Consider the following 15254-nt stretch of genomic DNA (forward strand, 5'->3'; position numbering starts at 1 on the left):
AAACAAACATGGGCAACGCGGAGAGCGGCTGCGGCGGAGGCAGCGGCGACGAGGAAGACATAGAAACGGAGAGTCCCGGCTTCGCGGAAGACGGTCCGGCCTCTGCGACCGCTGGCGGCGGTGTTGGAGGCGGCGGCGGCGGCTCTGGTTGTGGCAGGAGCGGAAGGGGATCGAATAACCTACCCGTGCCCACTGGTGGACCACCCAGCCCCGGGGTCCTCTTGGAGCAAGTGAAACTGAGAGAAGCGGCGGCTCGTATTAGCGACTCTGGAGTCGCCATTCACGAGTCCGTCCTGGCCGGGAATGAGGGTGTCCTGATGCGGTGGCTCGAGGACCGGTTAAACCGAGGAGAAGAGTCCGTTAATATTGAGCAATTTTGTGAGATGTTAGAGAGCAGAGATGCCCCGAGGGACGAGTGCGAAGAGGTATAAACCCGCTGTGGCCTTGCTCACGTTTCTAACGTCACATGTTATGATTGGAGCCGTCGCGTCTTCTCGTTTTTGGCCCAGGTTCGAGCGTCGTGTTTGATAACTTGTCGCCACGCCCATTCAGCGTTTGTAATCAATACGTAAATACGTAATTAAGTCTTTGGGCTGTCACGTGCTTTTATCATTGCCGGTCAACAAATCTAAATAGCGCTGTAGTGATCGAAGAGGGGGCTCTGTTATCAGGCTTCACCTGTGACAGGTGAGTTTGGCCAGTCACGGTTCTGTCGGCAGTACCAGGTCGAGTAACGGACGATCTGTCCTGGGCACGATGCACGAAGCAGCTCGGGAGTGTCGCCTGGAACAGACGGGCTCCAATTCTGTCAAACCACAACTCGGCTATGGCTGATTTGTAGACTGTGGCTGAACTTGGACAGAAGGGGGAGTTTTCTAGCAGCCCCCCCTTTGTTTTTGCCGTTTGTAGATTTCTAGAAGTTGCAGTGGATCGAGTAAACGAGCTGACATAATGTCACCCGTTCTTGTGGGGTTTGTCACGAGGTTTTCCGCTTTGGTCACTTGTAGCAGACCACGTTGTTTTGTCGTCTCTTGACTGGCTGTGTTTTAACCAGTGGTTGCAGATGACTGGTTGAACTAATGCATGTCAGTCTGAGCTCTTTGTAAATCCTGACTATCAAAGCTGTGCTTTAAATAGGGAGTGGGACGGTGTTTCTTTCAGGAATCAAGCCACAGACTCCAAAAGTGTAGCTACGTAACATAGTCTGCGATAAAGATGCTTCCAGCTGAGGGCTCCTTATGTTAACACCAGTTGTTCAGCCATTTGTGTTTTAAGACTAATGTTCTTGTAGATTTTTGCAACACTGTGAAAGTGAGGAAGTAAATGTTGGTATAAAAGAGTCTTTGTCCTTCTCCACTGTCTCAGGCCTTTGGTCAGTTTGATGCGGAGGGGGATGGAGTGGTGGACATAGAGAGCATGCTGATTGCTCTGAAGAACTCCAATGGAGCTAATCTGCAGGGAGAGCTGAGTAATGTGATAAGACAGCTTCAGGCCTGCTCGCTTACCCCAGGTACGATACGTGATTTGTTTACCCGGATAAACAAACTCGACCTTATTTGAATCAGTGCAGCCAGCGTGTGGCCGAAAAGTTAACCCGTTCATTTCTCTTGTGTTTTCCTTTCCACAGGTTTTGTGGACATATTCTCCAAGACCAAAGACCGATTAGGAGCACACGCCTCTAAAATTCTAAAGTTCTTACACAGGAATCGTATTCCCAGCAGTGCCATCCCTTTCCCAATTTTAGAGGGCTACAACAGTATCTGTACCATGAGGTCCAGTGTGGTGCAGGACTTCTTGGAATTCCTCTTGCAGAAGGAGAAAGGTGAGCATGAGTGTTCTCTTTAGTAATTTAAGGCTAAATGCACATCCAGCAGCGCCACGCCTGTGGTGAGGCTGTCCTCATGTGAGTTTTTCTTTCAGATTTGGATATTCAGTACAGAGCAGAGCTGGACCGTGACCCAGACGTAGACATGGTCAAGGTCGTCACTCAGTGCTACAGCACAATAGAAGCTTCGTCCAATGTTGCTGACATCTACAAGATGACAAATGGGGAAACGGCGTCTTTCTGGCAGTCTGACGGCAGCGCTCGCTCGCACTGGATACGGTAAAAGGCAGCTGAGTTTCTGATGTTTCTAAGCAAGTCTATTAACAGATCTAAGGTGGAAACTCATCTCCTTTCTCCCTTCCCAGACTAAAAATGAAACCGGATGTTGTTTTGAGACGTTTGGCCATTGCCGTGGCTTCTAATGACCACAGCTATATGCCTCAGCTAGTGTCAGTTGCTGTGGGGAAGAACCGGCGTTCTTTGCAGGAGATCAGAGACATCCGCATCCCGAGCAATGTCACGGGCTATGTAGCTCTCTTGGAGAATGCCAACATCACACACCCCTGTGAGTCACCATCTCACTGATGCTTCTAGGTCACACTATCACCTGTCTGAACATAAAGCATGGTGTAAGCTTCATATGAGCTTTGTGGGGTCATACAGTTGTGCCTCCTTATTGGGTCCACATGCAGGCTTCCACAAGCTGAAGATCGAGGGGATCCAGTCCAAGAGAGAGTCTGTTTTTCAGCTTACAGGCCTATGTATGCTCCACATGTGCTCCTTTTTAATAATCACACACACACCTAAAAATCGTAGCTGTGCTTTGCATGTATTGAGGTCCCCATAGTTAAGTCATGTGTTTCACATGTGCCTCCCTAATCAATATTTATTCTACAGCATCTTCAACGGTGCTCTCCTTTCTTTCCTGTGGGATGTATCTGATTTTTCCGTTAACCACATAAACTTGTCACTAAATCCCAGACATCCAAATCAACATTAAGCGGTGCCTGAGTGATGGATGCGACACACGGATTCACGGCTTGAAGACGCTGGGTTATCAGATTACCAAGAATAAAGAGATGTCTGTTTCGGATGCTTCAGCCGTCTGGTACCTGTCTCTCCTCACCTCTTTGGTCACTGCGTCCATGGAGACGAACCCTGCACTTGCCCAGACCGTCCTTCAGAGCACACAGTAAGATGCAGAGCTCACTGCATGTGTTTATTGACATCACATTTGTAAGATTCCTACTGATGCCACTGGTTTCTTTTGTTGATTCACTTTTAGAAAAGCCTTGCGTCACATGCCGCCATTGTCCCTTACACCGTCATCCACAGAGTTCCCCAGGTTCTTTTCTGCGAACATCTTGGAGGAGGTGGATGGATTTCTCCTCAGGATAGCAGAGTAAGGCATTGTGGCACGGACACCACACTGAGCTCACCATGCTGACGTCATCTCAGTAAAAGCGGGTGGAAACAAAAATACTGGTTAACTGAGGCGGCGACACACTTTGTTCCATTTGGTGCTCTGCAAATCTAATTCTGCCGACAGAGGCAGAAAAACATTGTTTTTTCTACTCTTAGATATGTATGATGTCACTAAGTTATCCCTAATCTGGTCATCCATGCACACTGCTCTGTGTGCTTACAAGTCCCACGTGTTCTGTTCTCATAGGCTGAAATGAGGAGGAAGTAAAACAGCTTGTTTAAGGTGGAAACATCTACTTGTGTAGAGTCCCTTTATTAACTCTGTAAAGCCACAACCATTAATTCACCGTCAGGAAATTCACATTTTTTAACCTTCTGACAAATTTAAAACAATTTAATATCAGTTTGCATTTACGATTTCCAATGTGTCGAATTGTTGCTAGAACTACTCGATCCACTTGGGTTATACAGGAAACACTTCCTAAGTTCAGCTGAGGTCAGGTGTGGCCTTTGAGCCCGCGGTGTGTGAATAAAGCTCTGCAGTCAGTTTAAACAACAACACAGCAGACACATGCTGCTGAGCGTGTGAGCATGGCATTAGAGCTTATATAAAAAAGGAAAGTGTGCGCTGGCACGACAAGTTTGTCTCATGGCAAAGTATTTGTTCTCCTGTGTGCAGCTGCTGTGTGAGTCCTGATGTAGAGCTGACCCTCCTGGCCTTCGCCCTCGCCAGAGGGAGTGTGGCAAAAGTCATTCAGGCCCTGTCCTGCATCAGTGATCATTTAGACACCAAGTACAAGGCCTCGCCTCTCATCGTCTCTATGGCTTCGGTCCGGCTACGACTGCTGTATCGCAACGGTAACGTAAACGGCTCTTCTTTTCCTCTTCTTCACACGAGGACGTTGAAATCTGAGAAAGTGCCATTTCTGAGGAGGAGTTGCATTAGTGGAAAATTGCTTCTTCTTTTACAAAGCTGCGCTGCAGTGTGCTGATTACTGCCTTCCCGTCCTCCAGTGTAGTAACAAAGTTGCAACGTAATGGAACGCGATCATATGATTAAGTGTGCTGTGATTGGATGTTCTGGCTTATTACAGGGAAGCCGCTCCAGCTGCACTTACAGGCCTGTGATGTGAAGAGCAAAGATGAGAAATCAGGACCAGAGAACATGCTAACAGAGTACTCCACTGGAGATGGTACAGCTGAGATCAATAACGACTGTTCTTCAGATTGAGTACAAAATCAACATGACGTAAAGTGCTGCTGGATACTTTGTCCTTTGCAGGTTTTCTCACAGAAGCCGGCCGTTTGAAAGCCAGCGTAATCCTCTCGACGGAGGACCAGAGCAACTTCCAGGTCACTCAGATAAAGATCAAAGTGAGACGGCCTATAATTTTACCATTACAGTGCAAAATACAATAACCTAGAGAGTGACGGAGGATTACGGTGCTGCAGGTCTTACACTGTGTTTGTGTGACAAGGTGCGGAAAGGAGCCATTGGACCGAAATGTGGTTTAGTGTTTGCGTATAAGGAGGACGACCCTTTCGATGCAGAGAAACACTTCAAAAGGTTTAAAAAGTATCACTCCTGGGACTACAAGGACTTCAAAGAGTTTGTACAAAGCAGGTAAGGATTTGCAGCTATTTTTAACTATTTATTTGTTCCTATATGTTAGTTTGAAATGCTCTTGTGATAAGAACAGACTGACACCGTCTCACTAAAATGAACCATCCAGTCCTAAAAGTGGGACAAACTTTAGACCCCTCAGCAGTCTGTATGTGTGTGGGGCCCTCAGTGGTTGATACTGTGTGTAGCTGACACAAGGCATGTCTGCCTTCTTTGCTTCCCCTCATACCTGCTATCATCTGCTCTTCACTTACCACTGGAACTGTTCCTGCTTCCCTCAAACTTGCCGCCATCACCCCAATATTGAAAAAAACTGGTCTAGATCCCAGTCATTTTGAGAATTTTCAGCCTATTTCCAATCGACCAGTCCTTTCAAAACTTCTTGAGAAAATAGTTGCACACAACTCCACTCACATTTAACTAATAATAATCTGTATGAACAGTTCCAGTCCCACAGCACAGGAACAGCACTTATAAAAGTAACCAAAGATCTTCTTATGGCAGCTGACTCCGGTTTACTTTCTTATTCTCCTCGATCTGAGCGCTGCTGTCGACACTATTTCTCACTCTGTTCTCCTCAGTAGGCTGGCCTCCATCGGTCTCTCCCATACTCCACTAGCCTGGTTTAAATCATACCTGTCTGACCGCTCTCAGTTTATTCAACTCAAATCCTTCTCTTCTCAGTCCTTCCCTCTGAGCACTGGCGTGCCGCAGGGATCTGTCCTGGGCCCCTTCTTTTCATTATCTACCTTCTTCCGCTCGGACACATTTTCCGTAAATACAATATCCAGTTTCACTGTTATGCTGATGACACCCAGCTGTATCTGTCCACTAAACCTGATTCTGCTCTCCCCCGTCCTCCCTCACCCTCTGCTTAGCTGAACTAAATTCATGGTTCTCTTCTAATTTTCTCAAACTCAACAGTAACAAATCCGAGCTCCTCTTGGTCGACACTAAATCTACATTATCCAGAACCAACAGTTTCTCTGTTACTATCAATAACTCGCCGGTCTTCTTGTCTTCCTCTGTGAAAAGTCTGGGTCTCATCCTCCACAGTACTCTGTCTTTAAATTCACACATTAATAACGTCACTTGGTCTGCATATTTTCAGTTGCGCAACATTAATCGTCTCCGTCCTTCTCTCTCCCCACATGCCGCTGCCATTCTTGTCCACAGCCTTGTTACTTCCCGGATCGATTACTGTAATTCACTTCTTTCTGGTCTTACTCAAAAATCCACCATCAAGCTCCAACACAGGACTCTGCTGCTCGTATCATCACCTGGACCCCTTCTGTCCACCTCCTGTCCGGCAGCAGCTTCATTGGTCAAATATCGCATCAATTTCAAAATACTCTTGTACACATTGAAGGCTATTCATCATCTCTCTCTCCTCCATATCTCTCTGACCTGGTTCACATCACCGCCCCATCTCGGTGTCTCAGATCTTCTTCTTCTCTTTCTCTCTCCGTCCCCTCTCCTCGTCTTGCCACCATGGGGAGCTTTCAGCTGCTCGACTCTGGAATTCCCGACCTCCTGATTTAAGAAATATCACTTCCTTCTCTCTCTTTAAGTCCCAACTCAAAACTCACTTGTTCAAAACAGCTTATCCCACATAACCTCTCCACTCTGCTATTTTAAATTTGTATCATTATTATTATTACACCATGCTGTCACCTGACCTGCAGCGCCAGGACTCCAGCGCAGAGTGAAGACGAGCCGATTGGCTGGTTTGAGCTGGAGGACGACTGGAATGATGTGGAGATCAAGCTGCAGCAGTGTCGTGTTGCCAAGGTACACACTACATCCAGTTAGTCAGCTCCCTTCATTATTGGTGAACGTTTAGTTAGTCTTTAATATTGTGCTGTCATTGTCACACCACCTGTAATTCTTCCGTCTTCACAGTTCCTGATGGTGAAATTCCTGTGCACCAGGCAGGACAACGCCGAGCGCCTTGGTGTGCAGTCCCTCAGCTTCAGTGGCTACTTGTGCCCTGGGACAGAGAGGCTCGCAGACCTGGATGACCTCAGTCCGAAAGGAGAGAGCTTTGACGGTGATGCTGTTACCGGCCTTTGTCTGCTAAACAAGACGCTCTTCTTCATACAGCAGCTCACACGAGACATGGTACCTACTTGTTAGATAAAAATACCCCATTTTATCCCCAAAATTGGGAAATTACTGTGTGACAGCAGCCAAAACATGAAAAATGACTTTCACTATATTAAAATGTAAGAGGAAAAAAGCATCACAAGACGAAATGGCTCCGAAGAGTTTAAAAAAAGTTTTCTTTCTTTGTATTAAACTAAGACTCGAGCTTAAATCTGAAATGAATGCAGGTATGAGGTGGTAAAGATTTCCTGCATCTGAAACAGATTTTAAAGAGAGCGTCCTTCTGTGTGTCCTGTAAGCGGTACAGAGGGTGATCAGGATTATCAGCATCCAGTCAGCGCAGCCACAGACGTGTTGGCTGATGGAGCAAAAGGCGTGCTGATTCAGCAGCACTGATGAGTTACTGTGGCGAGTTAGACAGCTAGCAGCTCAATGTTGAGGCCGCGTTCCCTCGGTGACGTTTCAGTCATAGCTAGTGCACGCCGCCATGCACCTTAAGTGTCCTGAAACCAGACACGGTCACACTGGTTTGGAAACGTGTGAGCGTGGCAATAACTCCACTCACGATGCTCCCACTGGGCTCAATAACCTCAGTAAACTCCACTGCTGTGTTTTGCAAACACCTACATTTCCCACGAGGATCTGCTCCATCACTAAACCCTGTCATTTCCTGCTGGCTCCTCTGAGATCAGAGGTTCTGGGCAGTAGACCTGTGAGCACAATCAGCTGGTGACGAGTCTCCATTAGCAGGAGTTAGTAGAGCTGTAAAGACTGACTTGCATAACAAAGGCAGCTGCATTTGGTTGAATCATAACAGGCAAGAAAAACCAACTTTATCGGTGATAAAATCATTCAGATAAAAAAAGAAAACTGCCACTCAGCACGGTGCAGGGACCGTAGGATGAACGCAGTCGTCACTGGGCCACATTCAGATATAGTTTGAATACTATTAAGACCGTTATTAATCTGGAAAGTGCTGAAGAGGAAACTCCTGCATTTAAGATGAAGAAACCTACAAGAAAGCAAGAGAAAAATGTAACCTGTACGAAATCAGTAAACTAACCTGAGACATGAGACAGTGCGCCCCCTGATGGCCATTCAGAGTCATTGCAACATGTTTCCCATCTCTTTATGACTGATAGAGCTGCGTGTTGTGTCTACAGGATGCCTCTCACTGCAAGCAGAAGTATCTGTTGGAGTTCAGTGGCCTCAGCCTGAGCCTCTTCTGGAGCTTCTACAGCAAACTCAGGGAGATGTGAGTGAAGCTCTTCTCTCTGCCAAGTCTGGCACTTGTTGTTAGAATTACTGGAATGATAATTACCACTGAGTCAGTCAGTGGGAGTCCATGGCTGCTGCAAGTTAGCATGTTTCTTTCTTCCAGTGAGGGCGAGGAGGTGACGAAGAGCAGAGTTCTCCTCCTCCAGCTGATGCAGAACTGTTTCCCCATGCTGCCCACCCCCCGGGAGTCCCGGGGCAAAGAGGAGAGCAAAGTACCAGATGAAGCTGGCGCAGCAGCTCGTCCATCCATGTCCAGCAGCAGAGATGATCTCAGTGACTCTATGAGGGCTGTGTGGGAGCTCTACACTCACCTCTGTCACAGTAAGGAGCCGTCACAGAGCGAGGGAGCAGCTTTGTAAGCATCAGAGAAATCCGGCGTAGCAACCCTGTTTGTGGTTTTTGTTGTAGTTGTGGACAGTCCGGAAGGTGAGACATCCGTGGAAAAGGCTTTGCACACAGAAGCGGTGAAGGCCGTTCTTCATGGAGCGGCTGTTTTCTTCCCTGATAAACGTGTCAGGCGAGACAAACTCTTTCACATGATGGTGAGTTTGTGTTATTAAGCAGCAGCAGCGTAACGATTCTCCTAATGTGTATTTTTGTGTTTTTCCAGAAGAACATTACAGAGGAGGATCAGCCAGAGTCGGTGAAGGTTACCTTTGAATCCCTTTGTAATTACTTCAGGTAAGCGCTGTACAAACACGTCATCATATGGTCCTGTCAACATGAGACATCCCGAGGAGTCGGTGACGTCTGTGCTTCCTCTGCAGCGATCAGGATCCAAGTGGCCTTCTGCTGCTCCCTCCTAAAGGAGCTCCCTCAGACTTTGACATCAGCCCAATACTCTCAGTCATGGAGACGCTGCTCCTGGTTGCCACCAGAGAGGTAAGCCCGCTTCTCACGGGTGGACATTGACGTTTCTTTTGTCTTTCTAAAGTTCGCTTCTCCTCGTGTCTTCTGTCCTTCAGTGTGAGGTCATGATGGTGGATGAGAATAGCGGCGCCAGCAGATCGGTCCTGCTGTCGTTGTTCTGGGCTCTGCAGGGCAGTCTGCTCTCCTGGTGCTACCTGCAGCTCAAAGGAGGAGCGTCCACGGCCATTGCAATGGAGCTGGCCAGAGACATCCTGCTGAAATGTGAGACGCGTCATTCCTGACGACATACGTGATTGTCAGGGGTTGTGTGTTTATCAGAGCATGTGTGACTAAGCTGTATGATGATTTGTTTTCAATAGATGTGGATCAGTTCTTGGAAAGTGTCAAGTCGATCCTTGGCTCGCTCTTGGAGAGGTACACTGGAGCTCAGATTACTGCAAAATTAGGCAGCTCTATCATAGCCACAGTCTTCAGACAACTGGTAATGCTCTCTTGTGTTATGCACTTTAATTGGCTTCATAGACACATCTAGAATAGTGCGTTGTGAATAATTGGTTTGGGTCCTGGCAGATGATCTTCCTCTTGGAGCTGTGCCCTTTGGACATCCCCCACAGCCTGCTGCTGCAAAGCTTCTCCTCGCTCGTTGAGCTGCTCAGAAGCCTGTCAAGCGACACCGGAGACATCTTTTCTAAGGTCAGTCCACTTTGACCGCTAGCATTTCTGTTGCCTCCACCCATCGTAGGGGTGCGAATGAAGCCGATATCATGTATTTGGGGAATGGAGGGTCCAGAAGGACCAGTCTAATTAGTGGTGAAAAGAATTTAAAACCATAAGAAAGGCAAATCACGTGTTTTTGTGGGAAGAAAGCCAGTGTTTCTTTCTGAAATGCACAACAGAGGTACTTGTATTATCAGTCCAGTTACTTTTGACCTTCAGATAACGGAGGCTATATAAACGTACTATGTCTAAAAATGTCTGTATTTCCTGTGACATAATACTTCTACAAGTGATGCTGAAAGTCTGCGTTCAGCCTCGTTTTGATGTGTTTGAGTTGATCCACTGTGTGGTGTTCAGAGCTACACAAACAGTGCAGCAGTCCACAAACTTGTTGTAACCTGTCACTATAAGGTGGATCAAGAGAACTGGCACCAACCCCAGCAGCCGGTGGTGCTAAGGACCTGGAACATGGAGTCCCCGCACAACTACGAGAACAGCCGCCACGAGACGAGCATCTTCGCCTGCCCCGGTGCGACGTCGTTCGAGGTGGAGTTTGATGAACGCTGTGAAACAGAGAAGAGGTGACGTGTTTGTAAATGTTTATTTGTTTGTCTTTGAAATCCTTTGTGGGGATTTTATCCTGTTAACTGTGCTCACAATATTCGCAGATACGACTACTTAGAATTCACAGATTCCAGAGGGGGAAAGGTCCGCTACGACATGAAGGTCGGAACTGAGAAGTGGCCAAAGGTAGGCGAAGGAAAATCACAGGCCGGTCTTCAGATGCGTCACTGATGTTTACGAATGTGTCCTTGTGTGTTTGCTCCTTTAGAAAGTGACCTTTGACACCGGTCCCCAGCTGCAGTTCCTCTTCCACTCTGACAGCAGCAACAACGAGTGGGGCTATAAGTTCACTGTAACAGCGCTGGGTTTACCAGACATCACCATTTCTTGGATGTCAGATCTGCAGCTGCTGGTGGCTCGTCTGATGGGTCGCCTTGCATCCAGAACGCTGGCGTTGAAATCTCCGCACGGTGAGACGGTTTTCATGAGGCTGGCCTGAGTCGCAGTTTATCAGAGCAGAAAAGAAACCAGTTTGAGGCACTAGCGTGTATTATTGTGGGTTTCTGTCTCCAGAGGTTCGCAGTGTAAAGGAACTTCCATCAGGGAAAATGTCCCATGTTCAGTCTTCACCTTTATGGAAACCCATCCTGAGACATGGGCTGTGTGACAAAAGGGAGGCGACCCGAACAAAAACAATCACAGAGCAGGTAAAAAACGCTCTGCTGCCTCAGTTACGTACAAGCACCGGATGCTGCTGTTGCATTAGTCGGTGACCTCGACTGGAAGATGCTCTGATGGTGTTTTTCTTTTTCTGTGTGGTAGGCGAGCACGTGGACTCTGGATGAGCCGACGGGCTTCCTGGAGGACTTTGCTCGCTGGAACCCTTCACAGGAGCTAACAGACGCTAGAACAGAGCTGATGAGGACCCTCATGCAGGCTTGTAGGAAACAGGCGATGAGGAACGAGATCACCGCTGGGTCAAAGATAGACCAAGCTGTGAATGCCATTTGGGCAGCCATGGTGTACCACACACCGGCCCTCAACCTCGCACTTCTTAGCTATGGTAATCAGCGCTCATACAGCTGTGTTTTTGTGAGTTTGTTCCTTAATTAATCTTCTGAATGATTTTCTCCCATCTGTGTTTTTGTGCTAGTAGTTAATCCGGACTGTAAATCCAGTCTGAGTGAAGAGTTCGTGCAGGTGTATTCACTAGCAGACAGCATCAGAACGTGGATGGTGAGTGTAACACGGGACATCTCCGCTGGCTCGTGCTTTTCATGTTTCTGACCTGTGACTCTGCTGGGATCTATTTCCTGTTAGCTGGAGATGAAGCAGAGATATCTGGTTGGCAAGATGAACAATCATGACGAGCGGGAAGGTGGTCCTGATGAGGTTACCATGGAGACACTGGGTGAGTGCTTCTTCCTTTTTAATGTCATGTCTTGGTTTTACTTTGCTTTTTCCTGACATTTTAACTCTTTCTTCTTGTTCTCAGCTGAGATGTGCATCGAGAAGAGCCTCTTGTTGTTCCGATTTGCTCCTTGCGGCGTTCCATGCCAAGGCAGCGACGCTCCCAGAGCCACAGAGAGCAGCAGTGCTCTGCTGTTCCAATCAAGTTCTATTTCAGAAGGAGACTTCCAAGCCAGCTCATCTGTGGGACCTCAGGCTGCAGGGTCTGAGGAAAGCTACGAGTCCAGGTCTGGACAGAGTCAGTCGTCCGGTACTCACATTCCCAACTCATCCTCATGTGGCCACAGCAGGCGAACCCATCGAGACTCGACAGAGAGTCTCTCCCCCCAGCCTGGGGAGCCAGCCTCCCCCTCTGCTTACAACCGCAAAGCTCCGTTCAGTCGGGCACGCCTTCGTCTCCTGTCCTGCCGCTCTATAGAAGAGCCTCGCATGACTCCCTCAGTCAAAGATCGCTACCCGATACTCAAACACATCCTAAACTTCATAAAGGACCAGGCTCTCACAACAGCGAGGTGAGAAACTGCTACTCTCCTGTTTGGTAACGCATAATGAGACTTGCATCCAGGGTTAAGTCCTCGTTCTTCTTCCTGCAGCATTCTGCAGACGCTGTCTCTGAACAAAGCGCAGGCCCTGAGTGTGTGCAAGGTGCTGGAGATGGTTCAGCAGTGCTTCCACTCCATGGGACAGCCGCACCTCTTCCAAGCCCCCTGCATCCTGTTCCTACAGGAGCTGCTGGCATGCCAAAAAGACTTTACCTGGTAAATCTCAGTTTTTCCGTTTTAATTCATTTACGCATGAACCTCCATGACACAGGAGCAATCAGAATAAGGTCACAGAATATGATGCTGCACGCATACTGGTCCTAGTGGGATAGTAGGTCTTAGATTTCCATAATGAAAATAAATGAATGGATTCATTTAACCCTAAACCTAATTTACCTTTTAAAGCAGGGGTGTCCGACTCCAGGCCCCGAGTGCCGGTGTCCTGCAGGTTTTAGACGTGTCCTTGATCCAACACAGCTGATTTAAACGGCTAAATGACCTCCTCAAGTTCTCCAGAGGCCTAAATGAACTAATTATGTGATTCAAGTGTGTTGACCCAGGATGAGTTCTGAAACCTGCAGGACTCCGGCCCTCGAGGCCTGGAGTTGGACACCCCTGCTTTAAACACTCACCCAGTTAAAGGGTTAAACTCTGCAGATTGCAGCAAAGCACGCAGAGTCTCTCCAGGCCCCAGAAGACTTTTTACAGCAAGAGGTTTTTAACAGTTGTGTCCCAAAATGTGATGGCAGCAGTTTAGTTTGGTTCTCAAGTCTTTTTGGAGATTAGTCACCGATGTCAGTTTGGTGTTTTGCTGACTGGCTGCACAGAAACAACATTTTCTTTGTGTTTTCCAGTTATTTCTCTCAGCTGTCAGACAGCGGGCAAAAGCTGGGAGAGGAAGTGAGGCGCTCCTACCATCAGCTGGTGCTCATGCTTGTGGAGGCGGTACAGGGCTTCAGCAGCCTCAATGAGAAGTGAGCGCTTTCCTCTAACCCGTCGTGATTTTGTGAATTTAGATTTGTTGCAAGTGCAGGAAGTGTTTTTGTGAAAGTGCGTGCACGGTGACCTGATCGCGATCACTGCCCCACAGAGCGTTTCTGCCGGCCCTGTCGTGTGTGCAGACCTGCTTGTTGCACCTCCTGGACATGAACTGGGAGGCGCACGATCTTCCTTTCTTCCTGAGCATCAATCTTCCTGACCTCCTCCTCAGCATGTCTCAGGAGAACATCAGCGTCCATGACACTGCCATCAGGTAATCTCAGTGCTCGTCTAAATGTACAAAAAGCTGCTGAAGAAGGCAAAAGACACCTCAGTTTTCACAAACTGCTTTATTCATAAAGTTTCTTCTGTGGTTTAACTTCATCTGCAGTCAGTGGACAGAGGAGGACGAGATTGCAGACTACAAGAAGAACCAGGAGTGGATGGATGAGTGTATGGACGGGATGTTTGAGAAGTGGTATGACAAAATTGATGAAGAGGAATCGATGGAGGACAGGAGGAAGGTACACTGCAGTCCATGAACGTAGGACTGTTTGATATAACCATATATATCAGATGACGATATAAAAACGTTCTTTCATTTTACGCTATCGTTTGTTTCGTGGTGTCACAAAAACTGTTTACGGCAATATTTGTTCATGGTTCTGATGTCACTGTAGTGGTTGTGTTAATTTATTAGTTCTCTTTCTCTTATATGTAATATACCCACACTGCTGACAGACAAGCGCCTGTTTTTATGCGTTGTCATTAGCAACAGCGACGGTAACAGCATCGCGTGTCCGCTTGTTTATGTTCCACATAAACCTTTCACAATAAAGCTCAAGATCCTGTTGAGACTTTTCAAAATAAACTGAATCACGTGAAAGATGCAGATTATTTACGGATGAGAAGTAAAAAAAGAGCCGCCAGGTGCTAAAAAATAAAGCTTAGACTCAAACGTCAGAACAGGCTTCTCCCCGCAGCACGCCGTGTAATAAATACAAAGAAAACGGCGCCGTTACAACTTATGTCTAAAAATGTATCGTTTCATGCATCGTTAAAACACTCGACTCCAGCTACACGACGCGCAGCTGGAAACACTTCACGTCGAGCTGCCCGAGATTCACAGAATTTACAGAAAATGTTAAATTTGTGATTTATATCGTTATCGGACGATAGATGTCTTATATCGGGATATGAGATTCTGGTCGTATCGCGCAGCCCTACATGAACGTTTCAATGTTCACAGCCAGACTCGCCTCAAAGCTGGCTGCGTTTTCTCTTCTCCACATTCTTCCCTTTGCATTTACAAAAACCTGCAGATTCGTGCTGCAGCTTACACACATGTGCACGCATGCTCCGTCATTTTAAAAACTCTAATCAGGCACGTGCTCCGTCCACAGATGCACATGTTCATTGCCCGCTATTGTGACCTGCTCAACGTCGTGATCTCTTGCGATGGCTGTGAGAGGATGGCACCTTGGCACCGCTACCGATGTCTGCAGTGCATGGACATGGACCTCTGCAAGACCTGCTTCCTTAGTAAGTGCATGACACCGATGATCAGAGGACCTTCCCGTAGTCGTAGTTATACTCACTCTGGATGCGTGTATATGTAAACCAGGTGGTGCCAAGCCTGAAGGCCACGAGGATGACCATGAGATGGTAAACATGGAATATGCCTGCGATCATTGCCAGGGGCTTATTGTAGGCAGCAGGATCAACTGCAACGTGTGTGAAGACTTTGACCTGTGCTTCGGTTGTTACCACGCAAAGAAGTATCCTGACAGGTGACGCGCGTCAACTCACATTTAATGTTGAGGTTGGCCTCTTTAGTTCTCCTTTTATTAAATGG

General features: G+C 47.5%; 1 protein-coding gene across 7 annotated transcripts in view; it reads left to right on the forward strand.

The window, feature by feature from the left end:
- The first annotated feature begins 8 nt into the window (after window positions 1-8).
- Window positions 9-15254, forward strand: part of zzef1 (zinc finger, ZZ-type with EF hand domain 1) — a 29083-nt gene continuing 13837 nt past the window's right edge. For 3 of the 7 annotated variants that reach the window (XM_026181124.2, XM_026181127.2, XM_026181128.2), the window contains exons 1-35: window positions 9-425; window positions 1366-1510; window positions 1628-1822; window positions 1921-2104; window positions 2191-2390; window positions 2807-3017; window positions 3111-3227; window positions 3930-4108; window positions 4345-4443; window positions 4533-4624; window positions 4729-4874; window positions 6560-6665; window positions 6777-6995; window positions 8144-8235; window positions 8362-8579; window positions 8667-8800; window positions 8869-8939; window positions 9026-9140; window positions 9224-9389; window positions 9488-9609; window positions 9699-9821; window positions 10257-10426; window positions 10514-10595; window positions 10678-10879; window positions 10983-11116; window positions 11232-11472; window positions 11563-11645; window positions 11730-11820; window positions 11905-12391; window positions 12473-12637; window positions 13276-13395; window positions 13512-13673; window positions 13791-13923; window positions 14803-14941; window positions 15024-15189. In XM_026181124.2, the coding sequence (XP_026036909.2) occupies window positions 9-425; window positions 1366-1510; window positions 1628-1822; window positions 1921-2104; window positions 2191-2390; window positions 2807-3017; window positions 3111-3227; window positions 3930-4108; window positions 4345-4443; window positions 4533-4624; window positions 4729-4874; window positions 6560-6665; window positions 6777-6995; window positions 8144-8235; window positions 8362-8579; window positions 8667-8800; window positions 8869-8939; window positions 9026-9140; window positions 9224-9389; window positions 9488-9609; window positions 9699-9821; window positions 10257-10426; window positions 10514-10595; window positions 10678-10879; window positions 10983-11116; window positions 11232-11472; window positions 11563-11645; window positions 11730-11820; window positions 11905-12391; window positions 12473-12637; window positions 13276-13395; window positions 13512-13673; window positions 13791-13923; window positions 14803-14941; window positions 15024-15189 (5726 nt within the window). Of the gene's footprint in view, window positions 426-666; window positions 688-1365; window positions 1511-1627; window positions 1823-1920; window positions 2105-2190; window positions 2391-2806; window positions 3018-3110; window positions 3228-3929; window positions 4109-4344; window positions 4444-4532; window positions 4625-4728; window positions 4875-6559; window positions 6666-6776; window positions 6996-8143; window positions 8236-8361; window positions 8580-8666; window positions 8801-8868; window positions 8940-9025; window positions 9141-9223; window positions 9390-9487; window positions 9610-9698; window positions 9822-10256; window positions 10427-10513; window positions 10596-10677; window positions 10880-10982; window positions 11117-11231; window positions 11473-11562; window positions 11646-11729; window positions 11821-11904; window positions 12392-12472; window positions 12638-13275; window positions 13396-13511; window positions 13674-13790; window positions 13924-14802; window positions 14942-15023; window positions 15190-15254 lie in introns of those variants that run through there. The other 4 variants (XM_026181125.2, XM_026181126.2, XM_026181131.2 and 1 more) reach the window with 4 other exon arrangements.

The sequence above is a fragment of the Astatotilapia calliptera genome, chromosome 10 (assembly GCF_964374335.1).
Source record: "Astatotilapia calliptera chromosome 10, fAstCal68.1, whole genome shotgun sequence".
Classification (NCBI taxonomy): domain Eukaryota; kingdom Metazoa; phylum Chordata; class Actinopteri; order Cichliformes; family Cichlidae; genus Astatotilapia; species Astatotilapia calliptera.